The sequence below is a fragment of the Salvelinus namaycush genome, chromosome 17, assembly GCF_016432855.1.
Source record: "Salvelinus namaycush isolate Seneca chromosome 17, SaNama_1.0, whole genome shotgun sequence".
Lineage (NCBI taxonomy): Eukaryota > Metazoa > Chordata > Actinopteri > Salmoniformes > Salmonidae > Salvelinus > Salvelinus namaycush.
The window spans coordinates 31494668-31517134 of record NC_052323.1 but is presented as its reverse complement, the minus strand read 5'-3'; the positions used below and the strand labels follow the sequence as shown (position 1 = coordinate 31517134).

Here is a 22467-nt window from a genome sequence, read left to right as displayed (position 1 = left end):
AATAAAAGCGAACAGAAAGCTGTGGCAGATTTCAGCAGCACCCTGCAGGTCGACTGAGGGAAGTACATTTCCTGTCAGCAGAGAATAAAATACTCCATCTTCCTCTCTTTATCAAGCCACATTCTAAATAACACAAACTTACTGGTTGCCTTTATCAGAGAAAGATATCTTGAACCAGCTACCCTGTAGACCCTATTTACATTTCAAAATGTAACTACCCAGCGCTATCAATTGCATACAATGTAGACTGGTTTAAATTGATGTTTTGCAGATAACCAAAAAAGTTCCAGATTGCAGCTGTAAGCAACCTCAATTAGGTTTCCACTGGTGAACTGTTTAGTGTATGGGGTCTAAGGAATTGGGGGGGAGGGGGTGTTGCCTGGCTGGCTCCTCTTAGGGCTAGCTAGGTCTAACAGCAACTATCTAAACCATCTTAATGGCTGGAGCTAGCCAGGTCTAACAGCAACTATCTAAACCATCTTAATGGCTGGAGCTAGCTAGGTCTAACAGCAACTATCTAAACCATCATAATGGCTGGAGCTAGCCAGGTCTAACAGCAACTATCTAAACCATCTTAATGGCTGGGGCTAGCCAGGTCTAACAGCAACTATCTAAAACATCATAATGGCTGGAGCTAGCCAGGTCTAACAGCAACTATCTAAACCATCATAATGGCTGGAGCTAGCTAGGTCTAACAGCAACTATCTAAACCATCTTAATGGCTGGGGCTAGCTAGGTCTAACAGCAACTATCTAAACCATCTTAATGGCTGGGGCTAGCTAGGTCTAACAGCAACTATCTAAACCATCTTAATGGCTGGGGCTAGCCAGGTCTAACAGCACTATCTAAACCATCTTAATGGCTGGGGCTAGCCAGGTCTAACAGCAACTATCTAAACCATCTTAATGGCTGGGGCTAGCTAGGTCTAACAGCAACTATCTAAACCATCTTAATGGCTGAGGCTAGCTAGGTCTAACAGCAACTATCTAAACCATCTTAATGGCTGAGGCTAGCTAGGTCTAACAGCAACTATCTAAACCATCTTAATGGCTGGGGCTAGCCAGGTCTAACAGCAACTATCTAAACCATCTTAATGGCTGGGGCTAGCTAGGTCTAACAGCAACTATCTAAACCATCTTAATGGCTGGGGCTAGCCAGGTCTAACAGCAACTATCTAAACCATCTTAATGGCTGGGGCTAGCTAGGTCTAACAGCAACTATCTAAACCATCTTAATGGCTGGGGCTAGCTAGGTCTAACAGCAACTATCTAAACCATCTTAATGGCTGGGGCTAGCTAGGTCTAACAGCAACTATCTAAACCATCTTAATGGCTGGGGCTAGCTAGGTCTAACAGCAACTATCTAAACCATCATAATGGCTGGGGCTAGCCAGGTCTAACAGCAACTATCTAAACCATCATAATTGCTGGGGCTAGCCAGGTCTAACAGCAACTATCTAAACCATCTTAATGGCTGGGGCTAGCTAGGTCTAACAGCAACTATCTAAACCATCTTAATGGCTGGGGCTAGCTAGGTCTAACAGCAACTATCTAAACCATCTTAATGGCTGGGGCTAGCCAGGTCTAACAGCAACTATCTAAACCATCTTAATGGCTGGGGCTAGCTAGGTCTAACAGCAACTATCTAAACCATCTTAATGGCTGGGGCTAGCCAGGTGCAAAAAAACACAACAGTGTTTTCAGCTATGCCCTTGAAAGCAGTTGACTCCAGCTTCCCAGAGACAGGGAGCTAAACATGGTCGAGGTACACCGGTCTCCTTTAGGGTTCCTGTTGGTGTTGTATCCACCAGCCAGACGTCACACTCCATTCTCCTGATCTCTGTGGAACACTTGCTGTCAATTGGCACTTTATCCACTATATCGGTAATAGGGTTCTATTTGGGACTCAGCCTCTGTCTACAGGAGCCGGAGCCACAAGCTCACTACACAGCTGAGTTACGGTCAGGTCCAGTGACTCCACTGTCTGGGTATGTCTGCATCTGTTCTGTCTGGATATGTTTTGTCTGGGTCTGTTCTGTCTGTGTCTGTCTAGATCTGTTCTGTCTGGATCTGTTCTGTCTGGATCTGTTCTGTCTGGGTCTATCTGGATATGTTCTGTCTGTTCTGTCTGGATCTGTTCTGTCTGGATCTGTTCTGTCTGTGTCTGTCTAGATCTGTTCTGTCTGGGTCTGTTCTGTCTGTGTCTGTCTGGATATGTTCTGTCTGGATCTGTTCTGTCTGAGTCTGTCTGGATATGTTCTGTCTGGATATGTTCTGTCTGGGTCTGTCTAGATCTGTTCTGTCTGGGTCTGTTCTGTCTGGGTCTGTCTAGATCTGTTCTGTCTGGATCTGTTCTGTCTGGATCTGTTCTGTCTGTGTCTGTCTAGATCTGTTCTGTCTGGATCTGTTATGTCTGGGTCTACCTGGATCTGTTCTGTCTGGATCTGTTCTGTCTGGGTCTGTCTGGATCTGTTCTGTCTGGGTCTGTCTAGATCTGTTCTGTCTGGATCTGTTCTGTCTGGATCTGTTCTGTCTATGTCTGTTATGTCTGGGTCTGTCTGGATCTGTTCTGTCTGTCTGGATCTGTTCTGTCTGTCTGGATCTGTTCTGTCTGTCTGGATCTGTTCTGTCTGGATCTGTTCTGTCTGGATCTGTTCTGTCTGTGTCTGTCTGGATCTGTTCTGTCTGGATCTGTTCTGTCTGGATCTGTTCTGTCTGGATCTGTTCTGTCTGGATCTGTTCTGTCTGGATCTGTTCTGTCTGGATCTGTTCTGTCTGTCTGTCTAGATCTGCTCGGTCTGGGTCTGTTCTGTCTGGATCTGTTCTGTCTGGGTCTGTTCTGTCTGTTCTCAGAGACAACTGCTGGCTTTACTGTTGCAGTAGCCCTCTCTCTCTCTCTCTCTCTCTCTCTCTCTCTATCAATTTTAAAATTAAGGGGCTTTATTGGCATGGGAAACATTTACATTGCCAAAGCAAGTGAAATAGATAATAAACAAAAGTGAAATAAACAATAACAAATGAAAAGTTAACATTACACTCACATGTCATATTATGTCTGTATACAGCGTTGTAATGATGTGCAAATAGTTAAAGTATAAAAGGGAAAATAAATAAACATAAATATAGGTTATATTTACAATGGTGTTTGTTCTTCACTTGTTGCCCTTTTGTTGTGGCAACAGGTCACAAATCTTGCTGCTGTGATGGCACACTGTGGAATTTCACCAAATAGATATGGGAGTTTATCAAAATTGGATTTATTTTCGAATTCTTTGTGGGTCTGTGTAATCTGAGGGAAATATATGTCTCTAATACGGTCATACATTTGGCAGGAGGTTAGGAAGTGCAGCTCAGTTTCCACCTCATTTTGTAGGCAGTGTGCACATAGCCTCTCTTCTCTTGAGAGCCAGGTCTGCCTACGGCGGCCTTTCTCAATAGCAGGGCTATGCTCACTGAGTCTGTACATAATCAAAGATTTCCTTAATTGTAGGTCAATCACAGTGGGCAGGTATTCTGCCACTGTGTACTCTCTGTTTAGGACCAAATAGCATTCCAGTTTGCTCAGGTTTTTTGTAAATTCTTTCCAATGTGTCAAGTAATTATCTTTTAGTTTTCTCATCATTTGGTTGGGCCTAATTGTGTCGCTGTCCTGGGGCTCTGTGGAGTCTGTTTGTTTGTGAACAGAGCCCCAGGACCAGCTTGCTTAGGGGGCTCTTCTCCAGGTTCATCTCTCTGTAGGTGATGGCTTTGTTATGGAAGGTTTGGGAATCGCTTCCTTTTAGGTGGTTGTAGAATTTAACGTCTCTTTTCTGGATTTGGATAATTATTGGGGATCGGCCTAATTCTGCTCTGCATGCATTATTTGGTGTTTTACCTTGTACACTGAGGATATTTTTGCAGAATTCTGCATGCAGTCTCAATTTGGTGTTTGTCCCATTTTGTGAATTCTTGGTTGGTGAGTGGACCCCAGACTTCACAACCATGAAGGGCAATGGGTTCTATAACTGATTCAATTATTTTTAGCCAGATCCTAATTGGTATGTCAAATGTTATGTTCCTTTTGTGGCATAGAAGGCCCTCCTTGCCTTGTCTCTCAGATCGTTCACAGCTTTGTGGAAGTTACCTGTGGCGCTGATGTTAATGCCGAGGTATGTATAGTTTGTTTGTGTGCTCTAGGGCAACAGTGTCTAGATGGAATTTGTATTTGTGGTCGTGGCAACTGGACCTTTTTTGTAACACCATTATTTTAGTCTTACTGAGATGTACTGTCAGGGCCTAGGTCTGACAGAATCTGTGCTGAAGATCTAGGTGCTAGGCCCTCCTTGCTTGGGGACAGAAGCACCAGATCATTAGCAAATAGTAGACAAAAAGTAGACAAAAACTTCAGATTCTTGTAGGGTGAGGCCGGGTGCTGCAGACTCTTCTAGTGCCCTCACCAATTCGTTGATATATATGTTGAAGAGGGTGGGGCTTAAGCTGCATCCCTGTCTCAGCCCATGGCCCGTGGAAATAAATGTGTGTTTTTTGCCAATTTGAACTTGTGGTTTGTGTACATGGATTTTATAATGTTGTATGTTTTATGTTTTAAATTTAGCCAATTGGAAATTGTGGTCTGTATATTTGATCATTTCATTGAGGATACCATCAACCACACAGGCCTTTTTGGGTTGGAGGGATTGTATTTTGTCCTGTAGTTGATTCAATGTGATTGAAGAATCCAGCGGGTTCTGGTAGTCTTTAATAGTTGATTCTGAGATTTGTATTTGATCATGTATATGTTTTTGCTGTTTGTTCTTTGTTATAGAGCCAAAAAGATTGGAGAAGTGGTTTATCCATACATCTCCTTTGGATAGATAACTCTTCGTGTTGTTGTTTGTTTAGAGTTTTCCAATTTTCTATGGATTCTTCAATTACATTGAGCTGATTTCTGACGTGCTGTTCTTTCTTTTTCCGTAGTGTATTTCTACCAGTCTCTCTCTCTCTCTCTCTACCAGTCTCTCTCTCTACCAGTCTCTCTCTCTACCAGTCTCTCTCTCTCTACCAGTCTCTCTCTCTCTCTCTCTCTCTCTCTCTCTCTCTCTCTACCAGTCTCTCTCTCTCTACCAGTCTCTCTCTCTCTACCAGTCTCTCTCTCTACCATTCTCTCTCTCTACCATTCCCTCTCCCTACCATTCTCTCTCTCTACCATTCTCTCTACCATTCCCTCTCTCTACCATTCCCTCTCTCTACCAGTCTCTCTCTCTCTCTCTCTCTCTCTACCAGTCTGTCTCAGTCTCTACCAGTAGCCCACTTTGTTCACAAGCTGCATGTCCTCTTCTCTCTTCACCTCTCCTCTGTGACTCAGCTCCACTCAGCTCTAACGTGGCATTCGGCTCACAAAGAGACAACTTGTGCTGACGCTGAGTGGAGCAGAGAAAAGCGACAAAGAGAAGAGAGAGAGACACTTTGACCCCCTCTATAGGCTCTTCTCCATTGCTCTAAATCACAGTGACATGGCAGGCAATGACTACTTTCTGAAGGGTACCTACCAATACAAATAGTGTAGGCGTGGCAGTGGATGGCTGAACCTTGAAAGAGTGGGAGGGAATTGGGTAACGATTGAAACGCTCTCGTTCAATCTTCTGTGATGTTTCTATGCCCCTTCCCCTTTTCCTCTCCCTCCATCTCCTGAATAATGTCAGACGAGTTCCCTTAAACTAATAGAGGGATTACTGTGGCATTTGGTAAAGGGCAGGACATGAACACAGTGAGGACCCAGGCATTCATCTGATAGTAATGAGTCCTGTACCCTGCTACCTCCTCCTCTCCCTCCCTCTTCTCTCCAGATTAGGTCTGGACAGATGAGTGGTTCACCCCTCACCTTTCCATCACTTTACCAGACTACCCTCATCCACTCTCACTTCTCCTTCCTGTTTTTCTCACCGCTCTCTCCTCTCCCCTCTCACCAGTAGCCCTTCATTCCCACGTGAACTCCTCTCCTCCTCCATCCTCCACCTCTTCTCATCTTCTCCTAGCTGTGCTCTCTCCTGTCTCCCCTCTCCTGTCTACCTTCCCCTGTCTCCTCCCTCCTCTTTTCTGTCTCCTCTATCTCCTCTCTCCCATCTCCTGTCTTCATTCTCCTGTCTCCTTTCTATCTCCCGCCCTGCTCCCACCCCGCTCGCGGCCCCTCCTGCCCCACTCCCGCCCTGCTCCCACCCTGCTCCCGGCCCCTCCTGCCCCACTCCCGCCCTGCTCCCACCCCGCTCCCGGCCCCTCCTGCCCTACTCCCGCCCTGCTCCCGCCGCATCTTTACTACCCAGAGGGCTGAGGAATGCAGCGACCGCAGCCACCACCACCACTCTCTCTCCCTCTCTACCTCCACGAAGTTCAACTTATAGATGGGGCTTCCCCTGACAGTCCGTCCACATCTGCACCTCACTGGGCGGGAGCAGTGTAAAATTGAGGCCCTGGCTCGGAGTGAGACCTGCTGCTCTGGTTCCACACGGTTAATGGTAATGCTGACTATCACAGGGAGACCTCAGGAATGCCCTGGGAGATGTGTACTCTGGGTTGTGCCAGTCCTCTGGGGTGGCACATGTCACACTAATAGGAGCAGACGGGTAATTCCCCTCCTCACTTTCCCATTCCGTCTCCTCACACGCACCCCGCTACCCGCAAAACATCCTCTGCTCCCCAAAGACAATGGTTGCGGCGCTGCCAAAGCCACAGAACGTTACGTCACTCCGGGGAAAACAAGGGACTACTGAGGGGGAGAGTCTGGAGATGCAGAACAAAATGAGGAAGCCATGACGCATCAGACAGACTTGGGCTGGGAGACAGGCCTTGCGCTGGGGTTGGAGCTGGGGATGGAGCTAAGGCTGGGGCTGGTTATGGGGCTGAGGGAGGATCAGGTGAATATGATTTCAAATCCCCCTCCCTCCCCTGCTCTGTTATGGCTGACTGGCTCAAATTACAGCCACTCTCCTTCCCCATTCTCACAATTCCCAAGGAGTGCTATGGCTGATATAACCCCTAATGCAACACTAACTAGTTTCCCAGAGTTCCCACTGATGACCCCTCCACTGTTTTCTCACCTCCATTACTCTATTATAATGATGTTTAATCTGTGTGTGTGTGCTGACCTGTAGACAGTGGTCAGCGGGTAGTTAGCGATGTCGTAGATGATGCGTATGTGTCCCTGGTACAGCTCCAGGGCTAGAGGATCATGGTCCTCCTTGTAGAGCAGGATACCATTGTCCTTATCTGTAGCCACCTGGAGAGACAGATGAGAGGGAGAGAAAGAGAGAGAGAGAGAGGCAGTAATGTAGACAAATAGCTCCATACTTTTTATAACTTTCTGGTTAAGAGTGAGATTACACTATTAAATTAGCAACAAATATATAGGTAATCAAATTGTACAACTGAAGATCAACACAGGAGGAAAAGATTGACAGAGTGTGAGTTAAATGACCAATCTTAATCATGCTAGCTAAATTCAAATTTGTTAGCTAGCTTACTAGCTAGCTCCAACTGTTTACTTGTGGTAACCATAGCTTTGTTTGCTGACTGCTCACTCAACAGGACTGTTACAAACCTGTTATTTTACACTAACGTGACCAGATTTCTGAAATGAAAACCGGGGACATTTCCAGTTCGGCGGTCAATATATAATTAAAATATCCAATGTTATTATCTATTAAATAAAAATGGGGGACAATTCCGGTTTCATGTATTTAGTCTAACAGGCACACTGTGATAGAGAAAACAACTATATTACAGAAACATTACAGACAAGACAGAACTGTCCGATCTGAATAGCCATTCAGTGGTCCTGGTAGTCTGGGTAGAATAAGAGCAGAAGAGAACATGAGCAAAATAGAAAAAAAACAGAGACAATAGTCTATGTGAAATACTTAACATAATAAAGAAATAAGACGATGATGAGATTGGTAACTACATAATATACTTATACCAACCTAATCTGTATATTTCTCAGAAGAATGCATCTTATTCAGGATTGCTCTGTCTTTGGCCAGTTTCTCGATGAACTCCTGGCAGGGGAGGTTGAAGTTTGTCTTCACAATAAGCATGGCCTTGATGGTAGGAGCAGTGAACCTATTCCTTGCTGCTGTCCATATATCATTCATTTGGGAGAACACTCTCTCGACTGGTGCATAACTTCCAGGTAAGCACATGACAACAGACGCTAATCTAGCCAGGCTAGTGTGTGAGATGTCGTTCTCTTTGAAGTGGATAACCACCGTGCCCCATCTCTGACTATTGTCTCAGATGTTTTCCATTCTTCAAGTCATCCCCCCTTTTAGGAACTCTTGCAGGCCAGTAACCTCGTCAAACAATGCAACTTCATTGATGGTCACATTGGGGCATTTTTCCTGCAGTGTGCCTGCTGCCTTCTCTCTTCATGCAGAGGTTGCCTTTTTAAAAGGAGACCATGAAAATCTTTTAGATTATCTGTTTGCTTCCCCATGCTTGCAAGTAGTTCACAGCCGTAGTGAAGACTGATTGGGATGTTTTGAGAAAGCTCTCTTTAGACATTTCTCCATTTTCCTCTTGCTCTCTCAGAAGTCCTCTGACAAAAACTGGAATGAAGTTGTCATCACGTCTTGCAGTCAATTTTTCCTCAATATTTCTCAGAATTGCAGCTGACTCCACAGCACAGCGGTCCTGGCCTCCAAGCATCTTGATCGTGTCACTGAATACGGTCAAGTTTCCATGGACAAAGTCCAGCCAAAGTTCAGTCAGTGGCTCTTCGAACATTGTTCGCAGGACAACAGGGCATTTGTCTTCAGAAAGAAAAAAGGATTTCAATAGCACATACATTTTCAGCACTCTTTCTAGAGCAGGGAGCTTGGATATCCAGCGAACATTGCTGTGTCCTAAAATGTTATGGTACTCCTGGCCAACAAACTCACAAAAGCTCTTCAGTCTTTCTACTCTTGACGGTGAAAATATTAAAATATCCAAATATCTTTGTGAGCAGGTACTCAACATCAAGGGGAATAACATCCAAAGCTGTTCTGTCCGTGTTTTGAATGATGTGGGAAGGACAACCTAAGCCAATCACCTCCTGCTGCAGAGCATTTTTAACTTTGGTATGGACATTGACGCTCCCCAGCCTATTCAGTCCTCCAAAGTTGGTATTTCTGTTGTCGGCAGAGAATGCCACGACTTTCTTTTCCAGGTAAAATTTTGTGATGACCACCAGGACCTCAGCTGCAATTTCCTCTGCTGTTTCTCCTTTCAATTCAACAAAATCAAGCAGTTTTGTTTCCACAGATGTGCTGCCATCATATATCTTACAATATCTGACTACTATTGGCAGCAACTTTACATGTCCATGATTGGACACATCAATGGACAGGGACACAAATTCAACCTGCTCTAGGTCCTGTGTTACCAAAGTAGTTGCCCATGGTGCTAACACGTTACTCACTGTGGCGTCACATTTTGTCCTAGCACATGTAAACTTTGGCTCATAAAGCTTCCGTGTCAGTTGTGCTGTGCAGTCCATAGATCTGTAAATATGATTGTGTCGCATGTGGTATTGTCATGACGTGGCCCTCTTTGGGTATAGCGTGCCTTCCCCCTCTCTCTCTCGCCTACACCCAGGCTGCTGTTATCTCAGGTCGTAAATTCCTGGAGGAGACTCTCTTCCTCATGGCCAGACAGTATAGAGAGAGAAAAGGTTTCACAGGAGAACAAAGGAACCTCTTCTCCAGCATAGAACTTGAGGACTGAACAATGAACATGTTTTGGAGAAGGTGTACAAGGTCGGGGAAGAATCCAGCTACGACCGGTCCATTTCGTTTAACTTCTTATTGGCTGGGGGCAGTATTGAGTAGCTTGGATGAATAAGGTGCCCAGAGTAAACTGCCTGCTACTCAGTCCAGGAAGCTAAGATATGCATATTATTAGTAGATTTGGATAGAAAACACTCTGAAGTTTCTAAAACTGTTTGAATGATGTCTGTGAGTATAACAGAACTCATATGGCAGGCAAAAACCTGAGAAAAAATCCAACCAGGAAGTGGGAAATCTGAGGTTTGTAGGTTTGCCTATCCAATATGGGGTCATATTGCACTTCCTAAGGCTTCCACTAGATGTCAACAGTCTTTAGAAATTGTTTCAGGCTTGTATTCTGAAAAATGAGGAAGTAAGAGCAGTCTGAATGAGTGGACCCTAAAGTGTCACAGAGCTTTTTCATGCGCGAGACCGAGAGAGTGCCTTTCTTGTTTACCTTTTATATTGACGACGTTATTGTCCGGTTGAAATATTATCGATTATTTAGGCTAAAAACAACCTGAGGATTGAATATTAACATCGTTTGACATGTTTCTATGAACTTTACTGCTGCCCGGCCTTTCCTGCGGTCTGTTTTTAATGCACAGTTAAAAACGGGAACATTTTTAACAGCTCCAGCCGGGGACAGGCCACCAAAAACGGGGACTGTCCCCGGAAAACGGGGACATCTGGTCACCCTATTTTACACAGACCACACTTCTGCCTGGCATACAGCTGTAACCAGGCATCTCAGCTATACAACAAAGAAAGGCATCTGCAAGGGAAGGCAAATCCACATTTTTGAGGACAGCGAAAAGGACCAGGTTTCTGACAGTAAACGTGTACCAGAACAGCACTGTCATGGCCCAGGGCATAAAGAACAGCACTGTCATGGTCCAGGGCATAAAGAACAGCACTGTCATGGTCCAGGGCATAAATAACAGCACTGTCATGGCCCAGGGCATAAAGAACAGCCCTGTCATGGTCCAGGGCATAAAGAACAGCACTGTCATGGTCCAGGGCATAAAGAACAGCCCTGTCATGGTCCAGGGCATAAAGAACAGCACTGTCATGGTCCAGGGCATAAAGAACAGCACTGTCATGGTCCAGGGCATAAATAACAGCACTGTCATGGCCCAGGGCATAAAGAACAGCACTGTCATGGTCCAGGGCATAAAGAACAGCACTGTCATGGTCCAGGGCAGTGAGGCTGCACTTAGCTCTCTTGTGTAGGACTTCCCCACCCTGGAGAAGATAGCGGAAACTGAAAAGGATAAGGACAGCACACCGACCTCTACCCTCACCTCAGGCACCCCAACAGCCAGAGCCCAGGCCCAGATCCACGCAACAGGTCTATCCTCCCTCTGCCTGCCTACGACCACCAGAGCCAAGACCAAACCACCATCAGCCTGCTGAGAGACATGCTGGCTCTGTTAGAGGCATGGGTTACTGAGCTAAAGGAGCAGCCCTCCTGCTACACCACCCCCAGCCCAGACACAGAGCCTCTACAGGACCAGATCAACCAGCTGAAGAACTCTGTCCAGCAGCTGAGAGAGAGGCTTACCACAGCTCTTGAGGAGGTAAAGGCCACCGTGAGGAGAGAGCCTTACCACAGCTCTTGAGGAGGTAAAGGCCACCATGAGGAGAGAGCCTTACCACAGTGCTTGAGGAGGTAAAGGCCACCGTGAGGAGAGAGCCTTACCACAGCTCTTGAGGAGGTAAAGGCCACCGTGAGGAGAGAGCCTTACCACAGTGCTTGAGGAGGTAAAGACCACCATGAGGAGAGAGCCTTACCACAGTGCTTGAGGAGGTAAAGGCCACCATGAGGAGAGAGCCTTACCACAGTGCTTGAGGAGGTAAAGACCACCATGAGGAGAGAGCCTTACCACAGTGCTTGAGGAGGTAAAGGCCACCATGAGGAGAGAGCTGGTGCAGGTAAAGGAGGAGATGGAAAAGGATTTGTCTGTTATCAAGAGAGTGCTGCAGCACAGAGAACAGACTGTAGACACTCCCAGAGAGAAGCTGCAGCCCCTCACCACCCCTAACAACCCCACTGAGGTGAGGTGGCCATCCTCATTGACTCAAATGGGAAATTCATCCAAGAGGATAAACTCTTCCCCCACCACAAGGTGTTCAAAATATGGTGCCCAAAAACACAGGATGCACTCCACATCCTGTTCCAGCCTGACTTTGGCACACCAGGCCAGATTATTATTCACACCGGCACCAACAACCTGCGAGAGGAGCAGGAGAGAGTAGGCAGCCTGGTCAACAGAGTAGCAGAGAGGGCCTCTGAGTGGTTCCCCAACTCCCACATCACCATCTCCACTCTGCTGCCCCGCACAGACTGTCATCCTGTACCATTCAGAAAGTCAATATTTTTTTTTTTGTTTTTTTTTTGTTTAACCTTTATTTAACTAGGCAAGTCAGTTAAGCACAAATTCTTATTTACAATGACGGCCTACCCCGGCCAAACCCAGACGACGCTGTGCCAATTGTGCGCCGCGCTATGGGACTCCCAATCACGGCCAGATGAGATACAGCCTGGATTCGAACCAGGTACTGTAGTGATGCCTCGCACTGAGATGCAGTGCCTTAGACCGCTGCGCCTCTCGGGAGCCCTCAATGCTGACATCACCAGAGGGTGTGGCCTATTCAGGAACGTGCATGTTGCTCACCAACCAACACTCACCCCAGAGCATCTGCACGACCACTCCCACCTGAGGAAGCAGACAGTAGGGATGTTTGCCAAGTCTCTAAAGGACGTGACACTTGGTAGACAAACACCCCATGCCGCACTGGACAGAGGACCACCCAGAGACCCCTACCAGACCGCTGCACCACCAAGGAGCCCCAGGCCCCCTTAATACCCGACCAGACCAGCACACCCCACAGGCCCCACCCATCACCAGAGCATCACCCCTTCCATCGGCGCAGCCAGACTGGACCGGGCCCAGCCTACTATCCCACACCAGACCACCACCTCTACCAGACCAGAGAGGCAGCCCCCCAGCCCAGACCTGGCCCCCCTCCACTCCACAGGGCCCAACAGCAGGTCCAGCGCAGCTACGCGGAGGCCCTCAGACAACAGGAAAACTCTGTAGGACTGAGTGAAATTAAACAGCTCCTCCAATACATCTGCACTAAACTGCACTAAATGCACACACACACACAAACGGCTATTGTACTAAAAGTTTACTTGTTCAATGAATAGGAAGGAGGAAAACAGAAAAAGAGAACTCATGTTTGCTGTTATCCTGTTCATCTCACTCTGAACAACTTAGTAGTTAGTAATTACTGTATTTCTGACTGTGCTGTTCATCTCACTCAGAACAATTTAGTAGTTAGTAGTTACTGTATTTCTGACTGTGTTATTCATCTCACTCTTAACAATTTAGTAGTTAGTAGTTACTGCATTTCTGACTGTGCTGTTTATCTCACTCTTACCAACTTAGTAGTTAGTAGTTATTGTATTTCTGACTGTTACTGTTATTGTTATTGTCATTATACTAACTGATAGCGACATGAAATCGCTATCAGTTAGCATGCTATCAGTTAGCATGTGGAACTCATCGATCTTTGGACTGAAGAGTTTAGCACTTAAAGATGTTGATGTCATCATTCTGCAGGAGACATGGTGTAAGGCAGACATTGTCAATCACTGTCCCACAAGCTACAGAGGGGAAATTGTGCTGTCACAGAAACACAGCTCAACAGAGGCAGAGACTCTGGAGGATTGATAATTTGGTACAAATCCGAACTACAAAATCAAATTGATCCCATAAAAATGGGTAAATATCACATTTGGTTCAAACTGACAGAAACATATGTGTTCCTTTGCGCAATATATATCCCCCCCAGAATCCCCATATCACTCAGAGGAGATATTCCCCACCCTTGAGGAAGAGACATGCCATTTCCAGGCCCAGGGAAATGTGCTCATCTGTGGGGACACAAATGCGCGCACAGGAACACTACCTGATCTAACGAGCACACGAGGGGACAGCTTTATTACAGGCCATACTGTTTCTAACTGTCTTCATCTCCCCCATAGAAACAACAGTGACAGCACCATCAACAAAAACGGAAGGAATCTGTTGCAGCTCTGTCGAAGCCTGCGTTTGTAATGGTAGGGTTACAGGAGGACTCTTTGGGGAGATTCACCTATTGCTCACCTGTTGACCACAGCACAGTAGACTATTTGATTACAGACATTGACCCCTTTCTCTCTCAGCTCAGTCACTGTCAAGCCACTTGAGTAAAAGCGAAATTGGATTTATACCAAAACACCGCACGACCGATCATATTTACACCCTACTAGATAGATAAACGTGTCCACCAAAATAATACCAAAATATACTTTTGCTTTATCGACTTCCAAAAAGCATTTGATTATATTTGGCATACAGGACTGTTCTACAAAGTTATTGAAAGTGGTGTAGGGAGTAAAACATATCTCAAATCATTACCAAGCCCTGCAATGCCAAGAGCTGAGCAAAGAGTCCCCTCATCCATCTGGTCCTGGGACTGAATTCACAAACCTGTTTTACTGACACACTGAAGCCTCAGACTAGAACATCCAATCAATCAGAATAAACCAAATTACAACACAGTAAAAAAAACTACATTGCTTATTGGGAAACACAAGCACAAAGCAAAATGCAGTGCTGGCCCTAAATCGACAGTACAGTTGACAGTACAGAATGACACAAATATTAATTTCCACAAAGTTTGCTGCTTCAGTGTCTTTATATATTTTTGTCAGATGTTACTATGGAATACTGAAGTATAATTACAAGCATTTCATAAGTATCAAAGGCTTTTATTGACCATTACATGACGTTGATGCAAAGAGTCAATATTTGCAGTGTTGACCCTTCTTTTTAAAGACCTCTGCAATCCGCCCTGGCATGCTGTCAATTAATTTATGGGCCACATCCTGACTGATGGCAGCCCATTCTTGCATAATCAATGCTTGGAGTTTTTCAGAATTTGTGGGTTTTTGTTTGTCCACCCGCCTCTTGAGGATTGACCACAAGGTCTCAATGGGATTAAGGTCTGGGGAGTTTCCTGGAGTTTCTATGGACCCAGAATATCGATGTTTTGTTCCCCGAGCCACTTAGTTATCACTTTTGCCTTATGGCAAGGTGCTCCATCATGCTGGAAAAGGCATTGTTTGTCACCAAACTGTTCCTGGATGGTTGGGAGAAGTTGCTCTCGGAGGATGTGTTGGTACCATTCTTTATTCATGGCTGTGTTGTGAGTGAGCCCACTCCCTTGGCTGAGAAGCAACCCCACACTTGAATGGTCTCAGGATGCTTTACTGTTGGCATGACACAGGACTGATGGTAGCGCTCACCTTGTCTTCTCCGGGACAAGCTTTCTTCCGAATGCCCCAAACAAACGGAAAGGGGATTCATCAGAGAAAATGACTTTACCCCAGTCCTCAGCAGTCTAATCCCTGTACCTTTTGCAGAATATCAGTCTATCCCTGATGTTTTTCCTGGAGAGAAGTGGCTTCTTTGCTGCCCTTCTTGACACCAGGCCATCCTCCAAAAGTTTGCCTCACTGTGCGTGCAGATGCACTTACTGGTGGTGCCCCGATCCCGCAGCTGAATCAACTTTAGGAGACGGTCCTGGCGCTTACTGGACTTTCTTGGGCGCCCTGAACCCTTCTTCACAACAATTGAACCGCTCTCCTTGAAGTTCTTGATGATCCGATAAATGGTTGATTTAGGTGCAATCTTACTGGCAGCAATATCCTTGCCTTTGAAGCCCTTTTTTTGCAAAGCAATGATGACGGAACGTGTTTCCTTGCAGGTAACTGTGGTTGACAAAGGAAGTACAATGATTCCAAGCACCAACCTCCTTTTGAAGCTTCCAGTCTGTTATCCGAACTCAATCAGCATGACAGAGTGATCTCCAGCCTTGTCCTCGTCAACACTCACACCTGTGTTAATGAGAGAATCACTGACATGATGTCAGCTGGTCCTTTTGTGGCAGTGCTGAAATGCAGTGGAAATGTTTTTTGGGGATTCAGTTCATTTACATGGCAAAGAGCGACTTTGCAATTAATTGCAATTCATCTGAACACTCTTCATAACATTTTGGAGTATATGCAAATTGCCATCATAAAAACTGAGGCAGCAGACTTTGTGAAAATTAATATTTGTGTCATTCTCAAAACTTTTGGCCACGACTGTACACTTGGCTGACCATGGTTACTGATCAAAACCTGAGAAAAACTTTGACAAAGTACAGGCTCAGTGAGCACAGCCTTGCCATTGAGAAGTGTAGACACAGGACAATCCCTGTAGAGGAAAGGCTGTGCAACAACTGCACACAGCAGAACCCGAGACAGAGCTGTATTTCCTGACAAAATGTCAAAAATATTAAACAATTAGTGTCATTTCCCCAAATTTGAAACCCTTATCCAAGGTTTCAAAGACTTCTCTGATAAGAATTGGCTACCTGTCCTGTTGGGGGGGGGGGGCGCAGAGAGCTGTGGGTTGGCAGTGCACTACATTGCTGCCTGCCTTAAGATGAGTGATAGTGTCCTCTATGCTTACAGTTATTGTTATTGTTCAAAGTATGGTTATTTTGACCCTTGATTATTGTTGTTACTTTTGTCCCGTTGACAATATAGATTTTGTATTATTTTAATTATGTTAGTATTGTAAATCTCCAAAGTAAGATTTGGCAATATGTACATTGTTAGGTCATGCCAATAAAGCAAATTGGAGAGAGTGAGAGTTGAAAGTGTACTGTGATCTTGATGCTCCTTTCCAATAAATATTGAGGCTCTTATTCTGGCAACATGACGATCGATGCTTGACTGCCATTTGACAAATACAAATATTCTCGCTCTTATCCATAATAATGTCATCATGTAGACTATACCCACACACTGTATCTGTGAGCTGTTGGATGGAGCCCACGTGCCAAGACCAGAGTAGACACATTTGCTTGTGACAAAACTATCAGTGAGTTGAAAATGTGATGGAAACATTAAACTTTCGATTTTTATTCGGTGCATGAAAACTTCCTCGAAAAAGTACATTTAGTGAGCACTACATCTTCACGCATTGATTTTTATCCGCAAAAAGTCAATTTGGTGGAAACACTACTGGTGGCAAAATGCGCATATCTTCTTCACGCAGATTCTAAAGTATTCACATGAAAATCTGTCACCAATTGGATGGAAACCTGAAGGATACCATTCTGTAGTTACTCTATTTGAAATGGAAACATATGGCATGGGGAGACGGTTACTTTGCTTAGTATGCAACATAGAGTGGCTTACAACTCAAAGCGTAATTTATTTGAAAACTGTACTTCTCTATTTTAACATGAAATTATGTTTTCCATGTTGTTTCATGCATCGTGTGTAAAACTGTGGCAGAATGTACTAACTGAACACTGCTTTTGGAATGGGCCAGCTTCATTTCCTCTTGGCCATGTATCTACTTAATCTAGCTACTTACAATACTCAAAGTCATGCTGTCACCTTTAGCACAGAGATTAAGACCAAGTGTTTTATTTTTACCTCAGTATTTTTAATTAACATTAGCGTGCCCCCTCGCCAACAAGCACATCAGCTCATTTGGAGGTAAGATGCGATCCGCCGGCCGTGACTCACTGCCAGTGATTGGGCTGATAACGGTCGCCACGCCGACACTCTATTACCATAATACATATCCCCTCAAGCCACATTATTCATGCTAGCGAACAAAAGGTGACATTATAATAATGTCACCGTCCCACTGTCCCTGTGGTGTCTGGTGGTAGCTCAGAGCCAGACGGCTGGCTGAGAGCCTCAATAATAGAGTTTGCGTTCCAAATGGCACCCTAGTACCTATGTAGTGCACTACAGACTATGGGCTCTGGTCAAAAGTAGTGCACATAGGGAATAGGGTGCCATTTGAGATGCAGAGAGAGATTTTTTTATGCTAGCCTCTTAAGAAAAATATCCCTCTAATACCTTTCCCAAGGGTGCTACATTCTATACTTTAAGTGCTGCGTTGATGGGGGCTAGTGTGCACAACTCACTACTTAATCCTCAAGACAAGGTGTTGAGGAGAGACTGTTCTTTCTCTCTCTTATTAACCTGAAGTGCTATCATCCATTTCTGATAATGGTGCATGAGGTAGAGTATGACGTTATGGGACGTATGATCAGTTATAGGGAGACGCCTGGACTACTCAGACTCATAGGGCTATCATATAGAAGGTGACTGTTGAAACAAGACAATTCCAGCCCTAACTAGATAGATGTCATTGTGTCTGTGTGAATGAGGGCTGGGTCTGGGCCCTGGTCAAACGTAGTGAACTACATAGGGAATAGGGTGTCATTACAGACAAACCCACAGTGATGTCAGGGGTGAGGGGTGAAAGGTCATACAGTACCTATAGGGAGATGTGGGCAGTGTTATGGGTTAGAGGTCAGGGGTTAGAGATGGTACAGTACCTGTAGGGAGATGTGGGCAGAGTTGCGTATCTTGGCGCTGGACAGCTCCAGGTAGGCATCTTTGCCCAGCAGGTGGACGGTAACGATCTTGTGGCACTTGTTTCCGGTGAAGCCAGACAGACAGCGGCACACAGGCTCCCCAGCCATCACTAGACACTGGGCTCCATTCTGACACTCTGACTGGTCACATGGGCTGGTCTGCAGCAGGATCATAGGGGGAGGGTTCTCACAGAACAGACCACTACAGGATGACAGAGACAGATGTGTGGGTTAATATCACACTCAATTAAGCTGCCACACACACTCCACCATGGTCCCTCCCATCATGATTATACACACCCTGCACCACCCCACACTACCCTGCACCACCTTGCACCACCCTGCACTACCCTGCACCATCCCACACCACCAAACACCACCTAGCACACTGCACCACTCTGCACCACCCCACACCACCAAACACCACCCAGCACACTGCACCACTCTGCACCACCCCACACCACCAAACACCACCCAGCACACTGCACCACTCTGCACCACCCCACACCACCAAACACCACCCAGCACACTGCACCACTCTGCACCACCGCACACCACCAAACACCACCCTGCACCATCCCACAACACCCCCCACCGCACATCCAAGCAACACCCCACACTGCCCCACATCACCCTTACCACCCTGCACCATCCTGCACTGCACGCCTCAGACTAGACAGCCAAGTGGAGGATAATAAAGCACCATCTGTAGCTCCTCACAGTCTGGTGTGTGTGTGTGTGTGTGTGTGTGTGTGTGTGTGTGTGTGTGTGTGTGTGTGTGTGTGTGTGTGTGTGTGTGTGTGTGTGTGTGGTGTGTGTGTGTGTGTGCTCTGCAGCTGGCCTGACGCTGTTGCGGCACTGAGCCTACGTCAGCCTTTGCAGTAAGATCAGCCTGTGCGCGTGTGTGTCTGTGCTGTGTGTGGACTCACCTGAAGCCCTCTTTACACACGCAGGTGTATCCATTGACAGCGTCCACACACTCGGCCCCGTGCTGACACTTGTTCTCCAGACAGTCGTTGTAGTCCTGCTCACAGTGCTGGCCCACATAGCCTGGCAGGCACTCACACCTGACACAGGAAATAAAGAGGTACAATGTTACAAAGGAAACAGTCTCTTTCTCTCTCTCTCTCACTCTCCCCCCCTCTCTTTCTTTCTCTCTTTCCCCCCTCTCTCTCTCGCTCCCTCTCTCTCTCTCTCTCCCCAACTCCCTCTCTCTCTATCTTTCGCTACTCTTTCTCTCTCTCCCCCTCTCTCGCTCTCTCTCGCTCTCTTTCTCTCCCTCCACCCTTCTCGCTCTCTATCTACTCTCTCTTTCTCAATTCAACTCAATTCAATTCTCTCTGAACACTTAACTGTTATTCAAATCCAATAACTTTTATTTCCTGAGAGGGAACTTCATGTATTGAACTCAAAATATAAATGTACTCTTAACAACTGGCGCTGAACAGTTCCTAACTGTGAACTTCTAACTTCCTAACTTCTAACTGACTGAACTCTTTATTACCTTAAACCCACTCTCTTGCTCTTTCTAACATAGAAAAACTGCAGTTCTACTGCAGTAGTGTGTCTTTAAACAGCACAGTCACGTACACTAGAGTTTGTTTTCCTCTGTCATAAAATAACAGGATATTAACATGTTGGGGGAACAGAACAGAACAGGATATTAACATGTTGGAGGAACAGAACAGGATATTAACATGTTGGGGGAACAGAACAGAACAGGATATTAACATGTTGGAGGAACAGAACAGAACAGGATATTAACATGTTGGAGGAACAGAACAGAACAGGATATTAACATGTTGGAGGAACAGAACAGGATATTAACATGTTGGAGGAACAGAACAGGATATTAACATGTTGGAGGAACAGAACAGAACAGGATATTAACATGTTGGAGGAACAAAACAGGATATTAACATGTTGGAGGAACAGAACAGAACAGGATATTAACATGTTGGAGGAACAGAACAGGATATTAACATGTTGGGGGAACAGAACAGAACAGGATATTAACATGTTGGAGGAACAGAACAGAACAGGATATTAACATGTTGGAGGAACAGAACAGGATATTAACATGTTGGAGGAACAAAACAGGATATTAACATGTTGGAGGAACAGAACAGAACAGGATATTAACATGTTGGAGGAACAGAACAGGATATTAACATGTTGGAGGAACAGAACAGAACAGGATATTAACATGTTGGAGGAACAGAACAGGATATTAACATGTTGGAGGAACAGAACAGAACAGGATATTAACATGTTGGAGGAACAGAACAGGATATTAACATGTTGGAGGAACAGAACAGGATATTAACATGTTGGAGGAACAGAACAGAACAGGATATTAACATGTTGGAGGAACAGAACAGAACAGGATATTAACATGTTGGAGGAACAGAACAGGATATTAACATGTTGGAGGAACAGAACAGAACAGGATATTAACATGTTGGAGGAACAGAACAGGATATTAACATGTTGGAGGAACAGAACAGAACAGGATATTAACATGTTGGAGGAACAGAACAGAACAGGATATTAACATGTTGGAGGAACAGAACAGAACAGGATATTAACATGTTGGAGGAACAGAACAGAACAGGATATTAACATGTTGGAGGAACAGAACAGGATATTAACATGTTGGAGGAACAGAACAGGATATGAACATATTGGAGGAACAGAACAGAACAGGATATGAACATATTGGAGGAACAGAACAGAACAGGATATTAACATGTTGGAGGAACAGAACAGAACAGGTTGTCCTGACGACAGGAGGACGACAGCCCACTTCCTGTGGGCTGCCTCTGGTGACTTCTGACTTTTTGTAGTCTCGCCCCCCATCTGAGAGCTGCATGTCACTCACCTGTAGCCTTTGGTGAGGGGGAGGCACTTGGAGTCATGCTGGCAGGGATCAAAGCCTTGCATACAGGGGTCCACTCCCTCCTCACATAGATCCCCTGGGAAGACACACACACACACACACACACACACACACACACACACACACACACACACACACACACACACACACACACACACACACACACACACACACACACACACACACACACACACACACACGAGAATAGAGAGATGGTGAGTTCATGGCCTGAAACGTCATTTTCCGACATACATAATACTAGCTAACGTCTGTCATGATTTGACTTAGTGGCTTATTGTGCGATTATTCTAGTGCATTGTATATATACGAGCCTGGGATTGTGTGTAATGTTGAGTGTTTTGTGATTTGTCCCATTATTATGTCTCCCTAAAGCACCATCATGGCTTTCTCAGCACAGTTGGGTCATGTTTATACTGCCGGCCTGCTCCACTCTCCCATAGAGTGGGGGTTGAAACACATGTATTATATTGTGCTGTAATCTGCATGGAATACAGGGCTTTGCCTGCCCAGGCAAGGCCCCATCGGAATCCACTAAATCACTGCCTGGCCAGGTTCAATAAACCCTCTGTCTCTGTCCACCTGCTTGGCTAGATTCGCTCCTCTAACAGTGGGGTGGCTGGGGCTCAGCCAGGCTTTCACAGCACAGGCCTCTCCTCCACTCCTTTACACTCCCTCACCCCCCTCTCTCTCCCCTCTCCCTCCCTCTATCTACTGCCAGGTCTGTTTCCTCTGCCTCTCCCTCATCCTGCAGCCTCATGGTGGAGCCTTGGGGAAGCCTGCCCGCATCCCAGCATCCCCAACAGCCCGCTGCGTTACAGAGGAAATCCACTCCAATTGGGTTTCTATGGTGCATGTCTGCCTGTTCTCACTGCTCAGGCCTGGCTCTGGTTTCGATTGGTGCGAAGACCTGCAAGTCATTGGCTAAATGAGAATCAATATGTACCGTATTCGATATGAAAAATAAATATTTTCCCATCTAGCTAGCAGTAGTTCTGTTTTACAGGGGAAACAGGGCGCAAGAGTGCGAGAGCGAGTAGTTAGATCAAAACACGCGAAGTTGACCTCAAAGTAAGTTGATCCAAGTCCCAACCAAAGGGGTAAGTTGAGCCAAAGGGGTTAGTTGATCCAAAGGGGTAAGTTGATCCAAAGGGGTAAGTTGATCCAAAGGGGTAAGTTGAGCCAAAGGGGTAAGTTGAAGTACCCTTGTTTCTAGGAAACCATATACAAGAGGTTATAATTTCATGGAGTCTGTGAAGGAAGAAAT

General features: G+C 45.7%; 1 protein-coding gene across 1 annotated transcript in view; it reads right to left on the bottom strand.

The window, feature by feature from the left end:
* Positions 1-21243, bottom strand: part of LOC120062086 (slit homolog 3 protein-like) — a 36065-nt gene extending 14822 nt beyond the window's left edge. Inside the window, exons 1-4 of the mRNA XM_039011894.1 lie at positions 21165-21243; positions 19213-19350; positions 18245-18485; positions 7121-7251 (exon numbers count right to left, since the gene is read on the bottom strand). Of these exons, the coding sequence (XP_038867822.1) occupies positions 7121-7251; positions 18245-18485; positions 19213-19350; positions 21165-21226 (572 nt within the window). The 5' untranslated portion in view covers positions 21227-21243. The remainder of the gene's footprint in view (positions 1-7120; positions 7252-18244; positions 18486-19212; positions 19351-21164) is intronic.
* Between the last annotated feature and the right edge of the window lie 1224 nt (positions 21244-22467).